The sequence below is a fragment of the Myxocyprinus asiaticus genome, chromosome 12, assembly GCF_019703515.2.
Source record: "Myxocyprinus asiaticus isolate MX2 ecotype Aquarium Trade chromosome 12, UBuf_Myxa_2, whole genome shotgun sequence".
Classification (NCBI taxonomy): Eukaryota; Metazoa; Chordata; class Actinopteri; order Cypriniformes; family Catostomidae; genus Myxocyprinus; species Myxocyprinus asiaticus.
In genome coordinates, this window is record NC_059355.1 from 51,641,920 (window position 1) to 51,663,586 (window position 21,667).

A 21,667-nucleotide genomic window follows, 5' to 3' on the forward strand; every position below is an offset into this window, starting at 1 on the left:
GTTGTAAACAGAGCTCAATGTGGCACCGGCCTTCAGAGTCTCGCGATATCTCAACGCGGTTTCTTCTGTTCAGAGTCTCGCGATATCTCACAACGCAGTGACTTCTGTTCAGAGTCTCGTGATATCTCACAACGCAGTGACTTCTATCGGCTCTCGTTGTCCAATAAAATGACGCGGTTTCCGCTGCGCTCTTATTTCACCCTCAGATTGAGAAAGAAACGCAGCTCGAGTTCCGTCGACACGAAGTCATCGGAAATAAAACATTAAAAGCGAAATATTTTGTTTTTATAGCAACGTGTATGTAGTTTTGAGAAATCCACTATTTTTTCTTTCCTTTTTTGAAAGTTGAAAGTCTTATCGACAGGAATCGCAGGACGCGGCAGCAGTGCGAGCGACATACCGGCAAACAAAGAAACTCGATTGACCGCGACATCAAACCTCTTCTCTCGTTAGTTATGAGTCATGTGGCCGTCGGTCTAGATCAGCAGGTAAGCCGGTGCCGATGGTGGATGTTTCGGGTGTGTTTTGGATAAAGTTGTTAATCTGCGGTGCGTGTTTAAGATGGAGGTGCTGCTGCTGTAGATGAAGCGGATGATGGCGGAGCTGCGGCGCGTTTATTTACAGGATCACACGCGTCTCTGTAAATAATAATTTTAGGCCGGTTTGATTTGAAAAAACAGCTTTGTGTAGTTTTAAGTGTGTATTGTAACATTCAGTCAGTTTGCAAGAAATAAATCGAGGTTGACCAGAAAAACTTTACAATTGTGAATTCCGTTGCGCTTCGGGCCTGTAATTAAACCGCTTCTCGTGTTTAATCCGCTCTTGATTTGACGGTAATTTACTTTCACGGATGTTTATCAAGACATCCGGTACATTCTCATTCCACCGAGAGACTTCTAAAGAAATTACAGTTTTTATTCGTTTGATTGGCGATCATTTTGTTAAAAGGAAACAACCGGAAGTGAAAATATTGATTTTACAACACTTTGAATCTTCCAAAAACGTTCAATGTCAGTTATTTGACTAAAGTGATTTTTTTCCTTTTCTGAATGTAATCTTTTTTTTGTGTTACTGGCTTAAACGCGTGTGTTGTAAATGATGTAAATGTTGATTAAGTAAACAACTCGACCATCACTTTCATTTCGCCTTATTTTCTGGACGTATTTGTGCGTCGTATGTCGCAGCATTAATCATGTAATCAAACCAGGTCTTTTCTGTTGTTTTTTATTGATTTAATTTTTTTATTGACTTATGTTTGTTTTACATAAACAGTGATTTATCACTTGCAATAAATCTGCAGTAAATGTTTCTGCTGATTTCAGAGAGATATGTCATCTGTACTTCACTGAATGATATTGATCCTGTTGTTCAGTGCTCGTGTTCTCTCTGGCGACCTCGTGCGGCAGCACCGCGTTTATTCACCTCATTCTATCATTCACTCTCTTCTACATGATCTCCTTTCAGCTCGCTGTCCTAGACTTGAACTCTGCAGATGTTCAAGGAGTCCCTGGAAGTGAGTGTCTCTCTTCAGTCAAAGACCTCTGTTTTTAATCCAGAAAGAGTTGATTTCTGCTCTAGATGATAAATGAATGGTATCTCTGAGACACTGTTTGTATGTTTGCCATTCTAACAAAATCTGTCTGTCATCAGGGCGTTACATTCCACCTCATTTAAGGAACAAAGAAGCTTCCAAAAATGGTACGTAAACCTCCTCTGAGCTCTTATGAACTCCACTTCGGCATGACCAGTTAACTCGAATAAAATTCCAATGACATGAACTTCATCTTTTGTAAAGGAGGGAATGTAATTTTATGATACAATGTTGCTCAATAGTTTTATCTAGATATGTAAAGTTTACTGCTTGTTGTTGAGTGCTTGTTTCTATGTATGTGCCAGTGCACTACAGCTGAAATAGTCCTGAAATAGAGGGATGTCTCGTTTCAGTTTGTGCATGTGTACTATTTTTGTGGCGTATAGTTTTAAGTCTCCCCACACATCATACACATACAGAGTGGTTTTCCACTGGATCCTGATTTTCTCAACGTGCCATTTTTATGTTGCTCAGTTTTTTGTGAGCGTCCCAAATCGCACACTTTTGCACTATTTTGTCATTTGGTGGTGCGTGTAGTATGTTTACACCTAAAATGCGACAGAACATATATAACGAGTACCCAGATGATGTGCTTCAACCCGGGAGGGGGGGGAATGGAATGTCGAACACTTTTTGCACTCTACGGTCCTGACTTGCCAACTTGGCGGAAGGGGCGGAGTTACCTGGCCGAAATGTTGGCCTGATAAAACGATTATAAATGGAGACTGTAGCAACTACCAAAACTTGTGAAAACGGCATCTTACAAATGTGAGTTGAGTGCTTTACCATCACATCATGCTTTTTGAATATGTCCATTATTTGAGTGTAGAATTGAGTTTGGCTGTGATTACGGCACATATGTCAGCTGAAAAACGGCGAATGCTTCAGTGTAGTAAAAAAACAGTTCAGTGTTCCAATTGGGACGATACTACACTGTGAAAATTCTTTCAAGACATGGTTGAGTGTTTAGTGCATCATTTGGGACACAGCTACTGTTTTATTTTTCCTCCCCCAAACATTCCTTCTCCAGTGGCACAACTGATCAGTACACCTGTATGGAAGGAAAAACATGCGTCTAAAATTCAACCGAGGCTTTCTTGGAACATTGCCCATGACCCTTTGCAGTTTAGGTTTCCATTGAGTTGCACCTTGATCGTTGGTCTTAACCATGTGTCATGGCTGTATGGCTCCAGAATCCTGACTATACGTTTTTTCTTTTAGCAGGAGCTTTTTCTTCTGGTAGACAGAGCGGTTACTCAGTGGAACCAGGAAGGAGCTGTAAGTCTCTTATGACAGCCTTTCGCTTAGGGAAGCTTTGAGGGGAAAATCTCATCCACAAATATGCATGGTACCATGCTGTTTCATCCATTATTAATTTGCCTGAAAACACTTTTTGGAAACGTAACTAATGTTTATGCTGTCACTTGGTTTATTTTGGCCACATTCATATTTGCCAACAGACCCCAATTTCCAAAATGCCATTCGCAGGCACTGATCAGAGAGATGGGCAGTAATGCCAGAATAGTGCCTAAAAATCTGGAATAGATGAACATGTCCAGATGCTCCTGAATAAAGATCTACATGTCTTTTTTTGTTTGTTAGTTTTTGTTAATTTACAGTGGCAGTTTTACTTAATTTCTGCAAGTTGCAACAATTTTGCAACTGAGTGCAGAATACTTAACTAGTGCCAAGAAGTGTTCAGCTTTACTAACTGCTTGATTACTCAGTGCAGAAAGCTCAACTCCTGCTAAAGGCTTCAACTGAATACTCTTCATTTATAGTAGGGCTGGGGAAAAATAGATTGTTACAAATCGTTATTCTGGAGACAATTTTAAAATAGTCTCCCTGATGAAAAATATATGATTTTAGATTTATATATATATATATATATATATTATTTTTATTTATTTATACCCACAAATAAAACCAGTTTAGCATAATACTAATACAGTGATTGATAGTTAAATATAGGAAGCTATATTTGTGCAGAGTTCATCACGAACAGGTTTGAGAAATTTCTTTAATTCTTTACTTCAGTCCTTTAATGTTGCAGCCATCAAATTGGCACTTGATAAAGCTCAGTCGACAGCATTTGTGGCATAATGTTGATTACCACAATTTATTTAAACGTTTAAAAAAGCACGAATCTGTGCTCCAGTGAGACACTTTCAGTGGAAGTCAGTGGGGTCAATTTTTGGAGGGTTTAAAGGCAGAAATGTGAAGCTTATTTTATAAAAGCACTTACATGTACTGTATTATTTGAGCTGTAAAGTTGTTTAAATTGTCATTTTAGCAGTCATTTTAGGGTTTGACATTACATCGTCATGGCACCAAAGTTGTAAAATTGTCTATATCTTTCCACAGATGTGGTTAGTAAGTGATTTTATGACAGTAAAATCATGTTAACACACATATTGTTTATGTCTTGTGTCTATACTTTTGAAACAGTGAGTATTTTAATGTTTACAGATTACTGACCCCATTGACTTCCATTGTAAGTGTCTCACTGGAACACACATTTAAAAGAAAAGGGACGAGTCAATTTATTTTTGTGGTAATCAACAATATGCCATAAACGCTGTCGATTGAACTGAACTTGTACTGAACACAAAATATTCCTTTAACTGTTGGATGCCAAATTCTCTGCTTTCAATAATGTCAATCTTATTCATAATCCACAGGTTTAATTGTGAGGTGTTGTGGAGAGGTATTTGTTAGTCATTCTGCAGATTCTGTCTGACACTGCTTTAATAAATAGTTTAGCGGGTATCTCAGCGAGTATTGACGCTGACTATCACCCCTGGAGTCGTGAGTTTGAATCCTGGGCGTGCTGAGTGACTCCAGTCAGGTCTCCTAAGCAACCAAATTGGCCCGGTTGCTAGGGAGGGTAGAGTCACATGGGGTAACCTCCTCGTGGTCGTGATTAGTGGTTCTCGCTCTCAATGGGGCGTGTGGTAAGTTGTGTGTGGATCGTGGAGAGTAGCATGAGCCTCCACATGCTGTGAGTCTCCGCGGTGTCATGCACAACGAGTCACGTGATAAGATGCGTGGATTGACGGTCTCAGAAGCGGAGGCAACTGAGACTTGTCCTCCGCCACCCGGATTGAGGTGAGTAACTGTGCCACCACGAGGACCTACTAAGTAGTGGGAATTGGGCATTCCCAGTTTTTACATAATAAATAAATAGTTTAGCACTAAAAAGGGTTATCAAACTGTTGGATGCCTTAAACTACATGTGCCTCCAATATTTATAATGCAACAGCTGTGCACTTCAGAATGTGCAGCAAGGATCACTCTGTGTCATGAGCTCTGGTTAATTGAAGCGCATCATCTGTGTCTGGGATGCGCATAAGCAGATTTGTGCCACTGTATTGGAGCTTTCATATGTTGCTTTAGTAGTTTTGTGGGATAAGAGGTTATTTACCCTGTTAAAAGGCTGTTCTTAGCATTCATATATCCCCATGAAACACATCTGATTGGGTAACATGGACATAATGCAGCCTTATACATGGGTTTCTTAACATTGATTAGTCGACTAATAGCTCAGACAACACATCGACTGACTGAGTGGTGGTTTTAAATAGGTGGTTTTGCACATCCCTACCTATTATCTACAAATTCTGTTTAACAGGGTGAAACAAATATAATTCAGACACAACTGTTCTTCAACAGTCATTGAATTAACACGGCTCAATATATCACATCAAATCGCAATACATATCGAATCTGCCTGTAAATATCTTTGTAAAATCGAATCGGGTGGTCTGTGGCAATTCCCAGCCCTAATTTCGAGTACATTAAAAGTTGACTAATGTGACCCTCTTCCTCTTGAACAAAGATTCTCCTGGCGGATGGGATAATGGACGCAGCAATGGCTTTGTGAATGGCTACCATGATGGCCGTGACAACCGCATGAATGGAGGCAACAGTTTTGGTGGCCGTGGCCCTATGCGCAATGACCGTGGTGGAAGAGGAGGTTTCCGGGGCAAAACAAGTGGCACCTACAACCCCATACAGCCAATGCAGAATGCAGGCAGGTGTCATTAGCAATATAGCTAAGTCATGGTAGCACAGAAAAACGAGTTGAATCCATACCTTAGTATTTCCTACTTTATATTCACTTTTTCGATCTTGAATAGGGTTTGGCTATGACAATAAAGATGCAGGTGGATGGAATGCCCCAAAAGATAATGCCTACAACAGCTTTGGTGGACGCACTGACAGAGGCAAATCTTCTTTCTTCAATGACAGAGGGTCTTCCTCCAGAGGACGGTGAGGGTTTATTTGCATAGAATGACCTACCTTCATAAGGGTGACCGCAGCCACTTCTGGCTTTATCTGAAGTGGTGTTGTGCTTTGCAGGTATGAGCGTGGAGGTTTTGGCGGAGGTGGGAACAGCCGTTGGGTGGAGGACTCCAGAGATGATGAAGACTGGTCCAAACCATTGCCCCCCAATGAGCGACTGGAACAGTAAGTGTTGCCCTAAGGCTACTTGCATGTTTATGATTATAATTATGATATATATATATATATTTTGTTTGGTCGATGAAAAGCAGATGCTTTGGGAAGTTCCATATTTCTTTGTCAAATGACGAGCCTGCTGGTTTCTAGTGGTCGAAGCTGATATCCAGAGAACAGTGTTGCAGAGGCCAATATAATACCGATATACCACGCAATTTAATATAGTGAATAACAAGCATAAAATTGCTGTTTAAAAAAAACATTCTTATTTGGCAATATATTTACTTTCACAATTTTACCTTGTAAAAAAAGAATCTAAAAATATATTGTGTTTGAAATGGTAAATAGCGGTTTCTTCTGATTTCTGTTTAGTCATCAAATTTTATTTGCATAAGAAGAAATCATTAATATATTAGGAAAGAAGTAACAGTACACACAGTAGTCCAGCAACCATGGATGACATGTCCACGTTAGCAATCACATTTACTCAAATACAGAATCAAACCAAATGTGCATTCAGTACATAGTGAATAAGACATTTACTTATAGCACATGTGAAGTGCTTTTACTTTAAGTTACACTCTCACGCTCGTGCGGATCTAGCCGAAGTCTATTTAGCAAGTCAGTTCACTGTCGGGCATCTCTGGAATGTTCTCGACAGGTAATTTCCAGTCATCCCAGTGCAGCTCATATCTACTTGAATGGAGAAAGACCAAAATCTCCAGAACGGTTGGTCAAGATTACAATCAAATATTTCAAATCAGCAATAAAATTTGACAGCACTGGTATCATAAATTGTGCTTTACATCCAATTAAGCTAAAAAACTCCTTCCCGGCTTGTATAGCTAATGCGCATGCGAGTTCTCGAGATGATTGACAGGCGACGTCTGTATCTAAATGTGATTGACTCTTTTAGCTGTAAGGCGGGACTTCCTTTATACATCTGTTGACCGTTGGGTGCTAGATCTCCTTGGTTGGGCGTTCCAATTTCTCTCATTCATTTGAATAGAAGTGGCCCGTCTCTGCTAAATAATCTCTGATCCAGCGTGAGCAGCAATCTCATGATGGTTTAAACGGCCTGGATCGCCTGTTTTGGATGTCATAGAATGACCATCATGATTTGTGAATCAAAGGAACTTTTGATCCTGATCATGAAGTTTTGATTCTGGCTGATAGAATACACGCTTCAGAGGAACATAGAGGAGCTCTCGACGGGAAGAAAACGATGGTTTTTCATGAGGTTCATGAATTACATCTGTTTAAACGAGATATCTGCATATTTGCAGATGGTATATAATATTAGTTTTATTGATATTTGCCTTTTTATCATTAGACAAGTTAAAAGTTACAGGGAACTGTTGAGGAGAGAGGGAGAATGAAACAGATGAGCACTTTAACATTATGAGCTCAAACGCGTCTGCCGCGGCTCTGATATGTGGACCGTTTAAATGAGACCGTTGCACACCGGTCTATTATTGTAGTAACACAATGGCACGTAACAACAAAACTAACCGTGACTGGTCGTTTACATGTCTCAGTCACTTCACATGCAAGCAGATGATTCTCAGCGCGCTCAAACAAATTGGCCAAAGGGGAAAATTTATCGGCCGATGCAGATAATGATTGGCCTTGGCGATATATCGGTCGACCACTACTGATTTCCCATTGGTAATTACAACATTTTAGTGGCGCCCATGTGCACTCATTGTTTTCTTGCAGTGAGCTGTTCTCTGGAAGCAACACCGGGATTAACTTTGAGAAATATGATGACATTCCTGTTGAAGCCACGGGCCATGACTGTCCCCCTCATATTGAAATTGTGAGTCACCTAATCCATAAATCTTGTGGAGTTGAATTGAGAATGAATGTTCAGCTTCATGTTAAAGGGTTTGTGTGTTAATGTGATTCAGTTCCATGATTTGGAGATGGGAGAAATTATTATGGGTAATATAAATCTGAGCCGCTACACATGCCCGACTCCAGTCCAGAAGCACGCTATTCCAATCATCAAGTCAAAGAGGGACCTGATGGCGTGTGCTCAGACAGGTCAGACATCATTAGCGTAGCATATTCACTTTTCTGACTGATGAATGGTCAAGTGACAATTGAATGTTTTTGTTACTGTTACAGGTTCTGGTAAGACTGCAGCCTTCCTGCTGCCAGTGTTGAGTCAGATCTACACAGATGGACCAGGAGAAGCCCTACAGGCTGCGAAGAACAGTGCCCAGGTATTAGTTGTTTGTTTTTATCTGGAAATGGTGGAAAAATCAGCTCTTCACCCATGTAACCCATGTGAACTGATCGCAATCTTGTCCATAGGAAAATGGGAAATATGGCCGCCGTAAACAGTACCCCATTTCACTGGTTCTAGCCCCAACAAGGGAACTGGCTGTTCAGATCTACGACGAGGCCAGGAAGGTAATAACCAGCTTGACCAAACATCTCTATACTTTCCCACACTGGGCATTTTTGTTTAATCTGTGGCGTTTTGTCTTTTCCTCATCAAGTTTGCTTACCGCTCTCATGTGCGGCCCTGTGTGGTGTATGGAGGAGCTGATATCGGGCAGCAGATTCGTGATCTAGAGAGAGGCTGCCATCTGCTGGTCGCCACACCAGGTCGTCTGGTGGACATGATGGAGAGGGGCAAGATTGGCATGGACTACTGCAAGTAAGCCAAGGATCTATGGTGCTTTGTTGTCTTCTAGATTGTGATTTTGTTTGCTATCCATTAGGGCCGCACGATTATAGGGGTAGGTATAAATATAGATTTTCCAAAGCATCCTTATTTGAATGATCTCCATATCGGTTCTTAAATCCTAAAATTGACTCAAAGCATACGTAACAAAATTTTGCGCTATTGGGTCGCCAAAGCTGGCGTCCGGCGCTTGATGTGCTTTAAACACATTTGCGTGGTGCAGTTGGAGCCTGGTTTTCACGAGTGTGCCGTGAGACCTCACAGAAGCTCGTGCAAGTGATTCGTTCTGCGGGGTTACGTTGCACTGGATTAAAAACACACGGTGAAGAGTTTAAAATATAATGTTATTTAGAATACCTGGCCAATTAGGGTGCTTTCACTCTAGCACTTTTGGTGCGCACCTGGGTTCGAATGACATCAAAGTTCGGTTCGTTTGAATAATGTGAACATTGTTTTCTGAACTCTGGTGCGCACCTGAGTCCACTTGAAAAAGTGGTCTGGAGTATGATTCATGTGAACTCCAGTACACTTTGCTGCTGATATGAACGCAATTGTACCAAATCACGGAAGTGAACTAAGGCTTGGCGACATGTAAAAAATATCGCGATATACGATTATATCATCAACCCCCCTACAGAGGGTCCGTAAAAATTCATTTTACATTCAGTTATTGAAACATGAAAAACATAAGACATTTCTAAATTCAAATTGCACTTTAAACTAAACAAAAAAATCAATAAAATAAGTGATCGAAAAATCTTATCCACCTTCCCAAATCCAAACGATCGCCATCTCCAGCAGCCGCATTTGCCGTCACTCAAGTATCCGTCAACGACAACAGGTGGAAAATTACTAATAGCCTACAGATACTAAAGACAGTAATAAATGTAAAGGCAGTAATAATCATAATAAACCTGTTCCCAAAATAATGCTGCCAAATGTGCTCTTATTGAATGTGTTTGTATTGCGTTTTGGTAATCCAGTTAATGCTGTCTAAAGAAAATAAAATAACTCATTTTAGGTTCAAGGTGAATGTGTCTTGCATTACTTTATGATTTAATCACTTTCGACTTTGTTTCTTCAATACAAAGATATATATTACTGAACCTGCAGAGTTGCGTTCCCAGGGCTCCCGACTGCGACTAAAATGGTTGCAAATGCGACCAAAAATAATTGATTGCGACGATTTAAAATCTAGTCACCATTGGCGACAGTCGGGTTGTGTGCGTTCATATGCGGTTTCGTTAGATATCATCTTGTGAGTTATTGAATATATTTTTAGAGCACCAGTGTGTCTCGTGCCGCTTTTCACCCATTCTGCACCGCATGCGACAACAAACCAGCGCGAGAGAGTCGTGAACAAATGACTCTTTTGAACCGGATCTTTTTCATGAATCACCTGAAAAGAACTGAGGGTTTGAACTCAGGAGTTCAGGTTAGCAGTTTGAATTCACTTTCTCAGCGAATCAGCCATCAGTGTGTTCACAACTGGGAGTGCAGACATTTCAAAATAAGAGTCCCATTAGTGTATTTTGTTTATAATTAAAAGTCCCGTATTGTGTACCACTTTTTCTTCTGGTAATTATTAATTGGGATTGGAGTAGCACAATAAACTGCATCTGGAATTTCATTAATTTGCACTCTTGTAGTATCTGGCCATCTGGTAACAGAAAAGAAAGACTAAGGCAATATTTTAAAACAATTATATACTGTGTGTGTGAATAAATATATATATGTGTGTGTGTGTGTGTGTGTGTGTGTATGATCAAGCTTTTGACTCTTAGGACGATTGAGGGACTTGTACACAACTTACACAAGGTGCAAATATTCATTGACACTCAAGACAACACACTACTATATGCATACTATATGTAAATATCTGTAATGTATATTCTGAAGAGCAGTACTAAATAACAATCTTATCTCATATTTGTATAAATTATGAAAGAGGTGTGAACATATATGAGACAAAGGAGCATGCAAACGTATCTTCTCAACTATATATACTGTTTATTAAACCTCAGATTAATGGGTTATCAGCTGACTTTTCTTTGGCTTTTATGGAGAAAATCTGTGATTTGGCTTCTAAAAACAGCCATCTGGCTTCTTAATGTTTCAGTTTAGGAGCCAATGGGTGGCAGGTGCTAGTTTCACACCCGGTTCTACTGTTTAATACATTTTCTGACTTCCTAGATCATGATTTTTCCATTTCTCGATATCTTTGGTCAATTGAGTGTCGTGTATGAGTATGATGACGTATAATTTGCGTCTTTGCAAGCTCCCGATCTCAATTATTATGGTATAATGCATTTCTCACACCTGCTTGTCTAAATAAATCCCCTTCAGAGAGCAGCTCACATTCTTCACATCCCTTGCAATGCATCCGTGGGCTCGCGGCAGACAAACGCTACATTTAATGCATCCGTGGGAGATAAACGCAAGTCTTTTGTGCATGTAAAGTTTTGGTGGTAAATCCAAAGAGATGAATACTTTAACACAGCAAAGCTGATGTCTTGAGTTGTTGCCTAGTTACACTGTTAAACAGCTGCCGTTTGTACTCTCGTTGATGACTGAACGCGGTTCGGACCGAAATAATATAACAGACCAGCAGGGGGAGGGGCGAGGAAACGAACTCTGGTGCGGTTCAAGCAATCGAACTAAGTGTGAAAGCGCCCCTAGAGACAACGATGTGCCACCAATCCCCGCCCATTTTAGGATTCACGCAATGTGTTTGTATGGATTCAATTTAAAATTGAATGTTTTCAGTTTTTTTTACTTTTCACTATTTACATTGACCTAACCACAGTAATGATTACTTGGCCTAAATCATTAGGAGCCTGATGAAAGAAATGATATCTGTTATGGAGTGGGAAACAGACATTTTTATTAGCACAGTCCTAACTCAGTAAAGTGCTCTACTCATGGGTACAGTCAGAATATAATCACTAGTCCTATAGAAATAACGTGTGTGTGTTATGCAAATATCTGCAATTTATTCAATTATATTAAGAATTCATGTTTGATGGAATACACAGCATTTTAAAAATGCTATCAGTTTATCAATACAGAGACTTGTACGATATGTCAAACTTATCGAAATATCACAAATGTTCATATCACAATATGTGTATCGCAAGGGTTTAAAAATACGTTATTTTTATATCAAATCACTTTTATTGTCACAACCATACACACAAGTGCAATAGTGGGTGAAAGTCCTGTACTTTTAAAAAGTAACGTTTAGGGCGACGCAGATAGCAAAGTCGACTAAATCTGTGCTGACATGGTAATTCCAGTCAACATTGGAATTATTAGTCGGTCAAATCTTTCCCCATTAATCTGTTCAACATTTTTACACTTGCGTTTGGCTTTATTTTTACAACGGATGCACTTCAGTTACTTTAATGTGCGTGTGCTTCTCTCTCACTCGTGGCACGTTCAGGAAGATGCCGTTAGCAAGACAAGCAAAGTAGCTATGAAATCACTTCGGTGGTGGTTCAGGAAGCGGATTTCTGAAATGTTGACTTGAAGTCACAATGGATGTTTTCACATTTGAGTCTTTAAATCTGTGAGTTATTTTCCCTCCAAGCCGGCTTTTCCAACTGTAGGATAATCGCCTCGAGCGTCGGGTCCCGCCTTTCACCGGATCATGTTGAAGACTTAATTTTTTTTATTTAACCCCTTTTCTCCAAATTTGGAATGCCCAATTCCCACTACTTAGTAGGTCTTCGTGGTGGTGCGGTTACTCACCTCAATCTGGGTGGTGGAGGACAAGTCTCAGTTGCCTCCGCTTCTGAAACCGTCAATCCGCGCAACTTATCACGTGACTCGTTGTGCATGACACCGCGGAGACTCGCAGCATGTGGAGGCTCATGCTACTCTCCACGATCCACACACAACTTACCACACGCCCCATTGAGAGCGAGAACCACTAATCACGACCACGAGGAGGTTACCCCATGTGACTCTACCCTCCCTAGCAACCGGGCCAATTTGGTTGCTTAGGAGACCTGACTGGAGTCACTCAGCACGCCCTGGATTCAAACTCGTGACTCCAGGGGTGACAGTCAGTGTCAATACTCACTGAGATACCCAGGTCCCCTGTGTTGACTTTTTTTTTTTTTTTTTTTTTTTTTTTATAAACATTTTATCATCAAAAATGCATGCCCCAAGTAGCCTAGAAAATGAGTTTTAGGATATGCCAAATTTTGTTTTTACCCTGATGATCTAGAAGGATATTTCAATGACATGCCGACTGCTGAACTGGTTAAACTATCTTTTATTCTGTGTGCACGTCACGTTCAGAACAATACATCAGGATAATTGTACATTACTCACAGGCCTATTTGTTTTCTATCCTAGCTTTTATTATCATAACTGTTATTGGTCAACTTTACTGAACAGCTGTCATATTAGATCAAAGGCTAATGCACGTCGTGAAATGTGAAACTTCAGCACATTTGTACTTGTAATTATTTTTAACAATGTCCTGACCGTTTGAAGTAACTTGGTGAATTCCATTTAGAACAGACTGTTAGGGTTACTCTGTTGGTCCTGCACTATTCAATCAGTTGTGTTCAATACGCCTGTATTCACTAACGTTGATTCAGTGAATGTATGTCATGTTCTACATTTAATGTACAATGATCATAACAAAAATCAAGCATGTTACAGATAAATGTCCCTTTTCAGCAGAATGTTGTTGAATTTGACTGGAGTAGATGAAGTATTTTAAATGGGTCACAAACTTTATTTTTTGACTAGTTGGCTCAATTTATGTTTAAACATCAGTGAAATGAAACGTACTGCACGTCCGTAGTGAAGATGCATATTCACAACTGAGTTTTCTTTGATAGTGGAGAGGGGGAAATCTGTTTTAATAATAGTGGAATACTGAACATTTATGACACTATCACATGATCTTCTGTTGATGAATTAGTTCTCAGTTTGGTGTATCAAAATTATGGTTTACGATATTGTTTAAATTGTAATTGTTTCCCACTGATTGGAAAACACGTTTTTGTTCTGCAGAGACAAATCTGGGAGTGCGGACATTTCAAAATAAGAGTCTCCCAGTGTCTTTCAGGCATGTTTATAAATATAACTCCAACGCTTCTGGTTATTGGGATTTTGATGGCATACTAATTTTAACACTATTAGTGTTGTCACAGTACCAAAATTTCAGTAGTTTCAATGTCAATAATAAAGTAAATGAACTGTATGTAATGATCTTTTAAGTCACCGGATTGAGTCTGTGTTCGGTACTGCAGAAACACTGGTATCATTACATCTTATTTTACTATCAACTTGGTACCGAAGTACCGGTACTTTTGACTTCTACTATATATATATATATATATATATATATATATACAGCTCTGGAAAAAAAATGAGACCACTCCAAATGTTTCTTAAATCAGCATCTCTACATGTATGTTACCCATTCCAGTGTCTGTTGAATTGCTGCTTGAATTTTTGCACCAGGAGTGGCATAAAGTCACCCAACAGCAATGTGAAAGACTGGTAGAGAGCATGCCAAGATGCATGAAAGCTGTGATTGAAAATCAGGGTTATTCCACCAAATATTGATTTCTGAACTCTTCCCAAGTTAAAACATTAGTATTGTGTTTAAAAATGAATATGAACTTGTTTTCTTTGCATTATTCGAGGTCTGAAAACATGGCATCTTTTCTGTTATTTTGAGCAGTTGTCATTTTCTGCAAATAAATGCTCTAAATGACATTATTTTTATTTGGAATTTGGGGAGAAATGTTGTCAGTACTTTATAGAATAAAACAAATGTTCATTTTACTCAAACACACACCTATAAATAGTAAATCCAGAGAAACTGATCATTTGTAGTGGTCTCAATTTTTTAAAAATGAATTGGCAGATTAATTGGTTACCAGCTTTCTTTGTTTTCTTCAGCCATCTAAAACAATCTAAATCCAGCAGTTCATTTGGATCCTACAGTTGTCGAGCCGATAGCTCCATGATGATTCTTTTATAGTATGGAGCCCTGTAATGTTTGATCTCTGAATTAGACATTCCTTTAGTCCTCAAACTAAAGTATATTTGGGTGTTTGGGGTTCTGATGTTCCACATGCTCCTATGATGTTGTGATGAGGTTATCGTATTATCCAACAATTTATTGCATATCGCACTTCTCCTAAATATCGTGCAGCCCTACTATGCATATGTCTTACGATTGTGCAACTCTCACAGGCCCATTCAATTCGGTTATTCAAAATGTTGTTACCTTTGGCAAAGTTTTTTTTTTTTTTTTTTTCCTCACTTAGTCTGACCTCTGTATCTCTGTCATTAGTTACTTGGTGCTGGATGAAGCTGACAGGATGTTGGATATGGGTTTTGAGCCACAGATCCGCCGTATTGTTGAGCAGGACACCATGCCTCCTAAAGGTCTGCGTCAGACCATGATGTTCAGTGCCACCTTCCCTAAGGAGATCCAGGTGAGCGTTTCAGATGACATGTCTGTCAAAGACCTTCTCAGGATGGATGTGGCTTAGCTTGAAAGGCTAGTTTTTATCATTTTATTGCAGTTTTGGGGTTGTCTGAGTTTTGGTGTCTTAATATTTCTTAGATCTTGGCTCGTGACTTCCTAGAGGACTACATCTTCCTGGCTGTGGGCAGAGTTGGTTCCACCTCTGAGAATATCACCCAGAAGGTGGTGTGGGTTGAAGAAAATGACAAAAGGTCCTTCTTGCTCGACCTACTCAATGCCACAGGTAATTTAATTTGATAGCTCCTAAACACACTGACTTGTCTTTGATTAATTTTGATATTGCTATGACGGCAGACTGCTCTTATCCATGGGAAGTGTTGCGTTTTGAGGAGTGTCATTAAATAACCAGTTGACTTTGGGTGTTGGATGAAGTCTTTCTTTAAGGGATTAAGTTCAATGGAAAGAACAATAATTTCATAAGTAGAAGAAATTGAGGTTCAGTTAGCCATCACATCTCTTGTGCATGCAAATCCTTGTTTTATATTAGTCATAGAAATGTTCTCTAGCTCAGTGGTTTTCAAACCGGTCCTGAAGGCCCTCCAGCACTGCACATTTAGCATGTCACCCTTTTCTGACACACCCAGTAATGAGCTGATGGGTTGAATCAGGTGTGTTTGATTGAGGAGACATCCAAAATATGTAGTGTTGAGGGCCCCCCAGTACAGGTTTAAGAACCACTGACCATAGTGCAGTAGAGAAGTGATGCCTGCTTAACCACCTCCTGAACGTAGAGCTTCATCTTTAGCAATGTAAACTATATAAAGCATTCAACTGAACCGTTTTCTTGAAGCTCATCATGAGGTCTTATTTTATTCAGTTATTCCAAATGAGGTTCAGGACAATACTGGGGAGAACGTAGAAAAACCTGGTGAGTAGAGACGTGTTTATCTCCCCACTGGAAGTGGAATGAATGCAAGTCTCATCTCACTTTATTTTGCTTGAACATTGTTTGTCCTCCCAGCCATTTTCCCCCTCATGAGTTGGTTCTGGAACATGTTAGAATTACAAATATACAGTTAACCCCACCCCCCACAATTTCTTGAGTAAATCATGCACATTTCCAGTGTTTCATTTGTGCGTTTGGATCGGTGCATGAACTGGCATGCAACCAATGCCATGTTGAATTTTAAAGGTACACGACCGCTGTATTTTACTGGCATTTAGCAGGGAAACACGTGGTTTTCAGCATGGCTAGGAGTATAGTAATCTTTTGAATTTGGTGTAAAATTCACACCACTGAGATCCAAATGCTTGTCACTCCTTTGCTGCCATTCATTAGCTTCTAATCTTCTGTTGTCATTCAATGATACTTTATGGACCAGAAGATTTTTGATGTCAGATGTTCATTTGTCTTTCTCGTTGTCCAACAGGTAAAGAATCTCTGACATTAGTGTTTGTTGAGACCAAGAAGGGAGCTGATGCTCTTGAGGACTTCCTGTACCGTGAAGGCTATGCCTGCACCAGTATTCATGGTGACCGTTCCCAGAGAGACCGCGAGGAAGCGCTCCACCAGTTCCGCTCTGGGAAATGCCCTATCTTAGTTGCCACTGCTGTACGTCATAGTCTTTTATTTCTTTAATTTCTCAGATCAATTGTGTAATTTTGGTGCAGTTCTCTGAAACTGTATTGTTACACAGGTGGCTGCTCGTGGTCTGGACATCTCCAATGTAAAACACGTCATTAATTTCGACCTGCCTAGTGACATTGAAGAATACGTTCACCGCATTGGACGTACTGGTCGTGTAGGCAACCTTGGTAAGCGCAAAAGAAGATTTGATTGAACTTTTTTCTAGAGTGTGTGTGTGTATATAGTGTTATAGCACATTGTCTATTTTCAGAGCACAACAGTTAACTCCCAATTCAGTGCAGAGCCTCACTTTCTTTTCTTTCTTTTTTTCACAGGTCTTGCCACATCATTCTTTAATGATAAGAATGGCAACATCACCAAGGACCTGCTGGACATCTTGGTGGAGGCCAAGCAGGAGGTACCATCCTGGCTGGAGAGCCTGTCCTATGAGCACCAACACAAGAGCAGCAGCCGTGGACGCTCCAAGAGGTATAGTGTTTTTCAGCCTTTATTTCTGTACATGTTTACTCATCTTTTTACCTTTGGGCACCTTATTAAATTGTTTGTTATTTGTCAGGTTCTCTGGTGGTTTTGGTGCCAGGGACTACCGTCAGACCAACAACAGCACCAGCAGCGGAGGCTTCGGAAGTCGTGGTGGCCGTAGTGCAGGGGGCCATGGTGGAAACCGTGGATTTGGCGGTGGTAAGGGTTGGTTTTGCTTAGGAATACCCTTATCTGGGGGATGAGCCTTGGTGGCTTTTTTGCTTTGGTTTCCTCCTAATTATCAGTGTAGTTGCATGAAAACATAGATCAAGTATTTTATTGCTGTACTTCCACACTTACCTGGAATTTCTGGTCCTCAGGTGGCTTTGGCTACAACAGTGATGGCTATGGAGGAAACTACTCTCAGGTGGACTGGTGGGGAAATTAAGACTCCTTCCCTTGACCTCTTCACCCCCCACCCCACTCCCCACAATTACAGTGGATCACCATGCCAAACACACTGAATGGAAACCACATGTACCATAGCCAGACTATATTACCCTGTGTAGCTTTGAACTTTGCAGTACATTTCCAGCTGTGATTCTCTTTGATCACATCCGGAAGAGGGTGTCTTTCCACAGGATACGGGGATGCCAGGACAACTGGAGGTTTGGCTGTAGCAGGAACCAATCTCATGATACGCGGGCAAAAGTAAATTTGCTTTAGATTCTTGGACTCTAGTTTTCCACTACATCTCATTTCTTTGTGCAAAATGAGAATCATTTGTTTATGTACTGTGCCTTTAAATTTAGACTTTTTTTTTTAATGTGCGGCTGACACTTGGCCTAATTTGTCCCCCACCCCCCAACCCCAGTTCTTTATTTTCCCTCAAATGATTTTTGTTCTGGAAGGCAAAAAATAAGCTTGGACGTAATCAAACCTTGGCAAACTCTGGGATGGTATGTCACAACCTCATTTTGAACTTAAAATTATAATGGGGTCATCAGTGCGGCTGAACCCCCCCAACCCCCCCCCCCCAAATTGGATTTTACCCTCTTGCGTGGGAGAAACCTATCACAAGGGAATTAAAAAATATAATTCTAAAAGGAAAAGATCTTGCTCACTCTATCCTGGAGAGGTACCTATTAGAGAGACGGTAGTCTTCTGAAAAAAGAAACCAAGCCATTCTAGTTTATGATTGTAAATTTCATTGTCGAGAAGTCATTGAACCATGCCTGCCTCCTGTCACTCCACTTGCTAATTGTAGCATTAAGGCAGCTAGTTCAGTACCACTTACTAGCTGTTTAGTGGAGTTGGGTTTAATCTTTCACTTTTCTTTTTTTTTTTTTTTTTTGTTACTTGAACTATTTTGGAGGTAGCAGTTGGATTTTTTTTTTTTTTTTTTTAACCGTTCTTGATCTTCATGAAATGGCAGGCTTGTGACGACTTCTATCGTGAAAAGTTCAAATGGCTACTCTAGGACCACGTCGTCAGAACGGACTGGCTATAAAAGCCAAGCCCGTGTCTGAAGTAATCCGCATGCTGGTGTTGTTGTTTTTTGGTCAAGGAGATTTTCAAATCGATTTCTGCAGCAGGCTTTACTGTTCGTTACAGGTAACATTTGTTCACGTTTTGTTTTCTCTTTTTCAAGCTGCGTTGAATTCCTAAAGACATCCTTGGGCTTACTCTACAGACACGGCTCCCGTTTGACCTCCCCAACAAACCCCAGAGTTTATGGTGGACTGGGGTCAGTAGAAATCAATGTACACAAAGAACTGCACAGGCTGGCAGGGGTGCAGTTGTGGTGTAAATGAGACTTTAATTGGTTTGTAGTGGAGGAGGTTTCAGTGGCATCTTGGCCAAAGACAGGGTTCTTTTTAATTTCCCATCTACCCTTTATCTCATACGTTACGGCAGCTGCGGTTGAGCTGCTGTGAGGTACTCTAGAAATGAAGTCAGCTGGCAGACGTTGTCGCTGGCGACGTGGCTGTCTCGCCTTTTAACGGGCACAATGTCCGATGAGGGTGGGCGGGACACGTTTAACTGAAGTGCAATAGATTTTACTCTCAAGTGTGTTGTGCCTTTTGACATATAAAGTTGGAAAAGGTGATCTGAAGCGAATGCATTGACAGTATTGTGGTAACTTGAGAGGAGTGGTGCTACTTAGGTCTAGGCCCTTCTGTGTTTATGCCCATCAAGTTTTACAAAAGTTGTTTTATTGCACATTTAGGGTTTTATATAAATGTCTTTGAGTGCGTGTCCTTAAGCTTCCTACTATTGTGTGTGAAGATTGTGAAAAACGCAGCTTGTTTACAAAAGGGGAAGGGTTCTCCAATAGTTAACCAGGATCGATTTGGGACCAGGGGGATTAGCAGTGGGGAATTTAGCTATTTGCACACAGATTACTAGATTCTACTTTTGCTGCTAGTTTGTGTAATTTATTAAGCATTTTTGAGAAATATTTATTTTTATAAGCCAAAAAGTGATAGTTTCAAGTAACTTGACCAAAAGACAGTACAAAAACACTGGCACTTGAATAATGTTGAATGTCACCCGTATGCGTGAAATTTATATTTTTCGGGGTAGTGTGAGCTTTTTAATGTTTAAGTTCATTTTGGACTCTAAATCCTAATCTGTACATTGGTCTCACTGACTAAATGTTTCGATCCGATCAATCACATGCTCAATTGGCAGCCAAAAATTTGAAAGCAAAACAACCATGCCAAGGTTTGGGGAAAAAGTTACAGAAATATTTTTCTAAATGTGTATCAGTGTAAAGTGTTCAGATTCTACAGTTTTTTGTTTTGTTGTTTTTTTTTTTTTGTTTTGTATCTTTACCCCAGTGAATGTCTGGCACATGGCAATCTTAAGTAACAAAAACATGTGGTTATTCTCTATTGATGTATTTGCATATTGGGCTATGGCGGTCTTGTTCTCTGACAGGTTTGGGTGTAAATTTAGTCTTAATTCCAAAATTTGTCAAGTAATGAAGTTAAAAGGTGAAGTGTTAAAAGCATGAAATAAGTGGCTTTTTAATTCACTAAATCTTGTGAAAGAACATCACCGGAGCCCTTAGAGTTAGAGTATTTGCTTTATGTACTAGATTAGAGGCTGTGCACTGCACGAAAAATGAAATGTGTGCTCGTTGTATGATTTTAACAAATTAAAGTTGGAAATTGCAAATACAGAAATTGCTCAAGTGTCTTCGCAAAGGGTGACATATGGAACGTTTATGTTTGTCCCCAACACATATTACTAAAGACTGAATACTAAAAATGTACATTAGTATATTGGAGTCAGATTCAATACAGTGGTTTGTAAATTGACTAAAATGAAAAGTTTAAGAGTTTGACTTGAGGTCTTATACAATGGACTTGTAAAGTCTTCTAATGCTTAATTCTCAGTTTATACTGATTGCAAATCTTGCATTAAAATACCACGGAATGAAGTTACAAAGATCTGTGGCACATTTTAAAAGAACTCTGTTGATGTTGGAAATTATTTGTGACAATTCAAATATGCTCTTTACGGAAGCACGCAATTCTCAACTGTTAAAATCCCTGCATTTCAGCATTTTCCTGAAGTATTCAACGTTTGCTCTTCATTGAGCAGCAAGATTGCACATTGTTCAGATTTTGCTTTGCCGCCTTCCTGAAAGATTTGCTCCATGTTGTTCAGATTAGTTTGATATTTGTGGTTTCAAACACAGATTCACAACCGAAGGATGTGTTGGCCTCGTTTGAGACTTTCTTCAAGGCCCTGTTTACATTTGATATTAACATCCATTTATGGTGATCCAATATCAAATTTGGGAGTATACTTTGTGCTTTTATGCTAACATATTAACTGATGTATATAGTGAAATCTGATCATACATGTTCAGTTTTATAGCACATTGAAGCATGTTTTCTTACAGAAAATGCACCATGTATTTTTAATCAGATGCAGATGAAAAGCACAATACTGCCATGTGAGGTGTGGGCAGAGTTAAATTGGGGTACCATTACCTAACGTGTTGTATTTTGGCCATCCTAAATCACTGAATATTCTGCACTAATCTCCAGACATATAAATGTGGTCAGTAATGGGTTTATTTGTGGAGCTGTCGTGTGTTTTTAAACAACGACCTTTTGTAAGTGCCATCTGGGCATTTTGATATAGCTTACCTAACCTGATCATTAAACCATCAGTGCCCACTGGGACATATTGTTTACTGTTATTTCCCCCGTTTATGCATTTTTTACCCAGTTAATGTTTGTTTTCATTTTCACAGATGTCCTTCATATTTACTTGAACAATGATGCTTAAACCAGTGTTTCCCAAACTGGGGTACGTGAGGTGACGATG

At 39.8% G+C, this 21,667-nt stretch overlaps 1 protein-coding gene across 5 annotated transcripts; it reads left to right on the forward strand.

The window, feature by feature from the left end:
- The first annotated feature begins 183 nt into the window (after positions 1–183).
- On the forward strand, positions 184–20,800 carry LOC127448868 (putative ATP-dependent RNA helicase an3). 5 transcript variants are annotated; one of them, XM_051711755.1, is made up of 20 exons: positions 185–488; positions 1,465–1,513; positions 1,651–1,698; positions 2,813–2,869; positions 5,430–5,624; positions 5,731–5,863; positions 5,954–6,061; positions 7,772–7,871; positions 7,963–8,098; positions 8,183–8,280; positions 8,372–8,470; positions 8,560–8,720; positions 15,073–15,217; positions 15,349–15,493; positions 16,088–16,138; positions 16,641–16,822; positions 16,908–17,025; positions 17,173–17,326; positions 17,415–17,539; positions 17,701–20,800. In XM_051711755.1, exons 1-20 carry the CDS (start codon positions 456–458, stop codon positions 17,766–17,768), a joined length of 2,205 nt encoding a protein of 734 aa, XP_051567715.1. In that variant the 5' UTR covers positions 185–455; the 3' UTR covers positions 17,769–20,800. The 5 variants fall into 5 exon arrangements, with proteins under 5 accessions (XP_051567718.1, XP_051567715.1, XP_051567717.1 ...); XM_051711757.1 differs by having other exon boundaries at positions 2,816–2,869; XM_051711758.1 differs by lacking the exon at positions 16,088–16,138 and having other exon boundaries at positions 184–488.
- Positions 20,801–21,667: the final 867 nt, after the last annotated feature.

Coding starts and splice junctions, on each gene's coding strand:
- LOC127448868 (XM_051711755.1), top strand. CDS start 456: ATGAGTCATGTGGCCGTCGGTCTAGATCAGCAG. Junction 2,870..5,429: donor AGTGGAACCAGGAAGGAGCT/GTAAGTCTCTTA, acceptor TCTTGAACAAAG/ATTCTCCTGGCGGATGGGAT. Junction 16,823..16,907: donor CTATCTTAGTTGCCACTGCT/GTACGTCATAGT, acceptor ATTGTTACACAG/GTGGCTGCTCGTGGTCTGGA.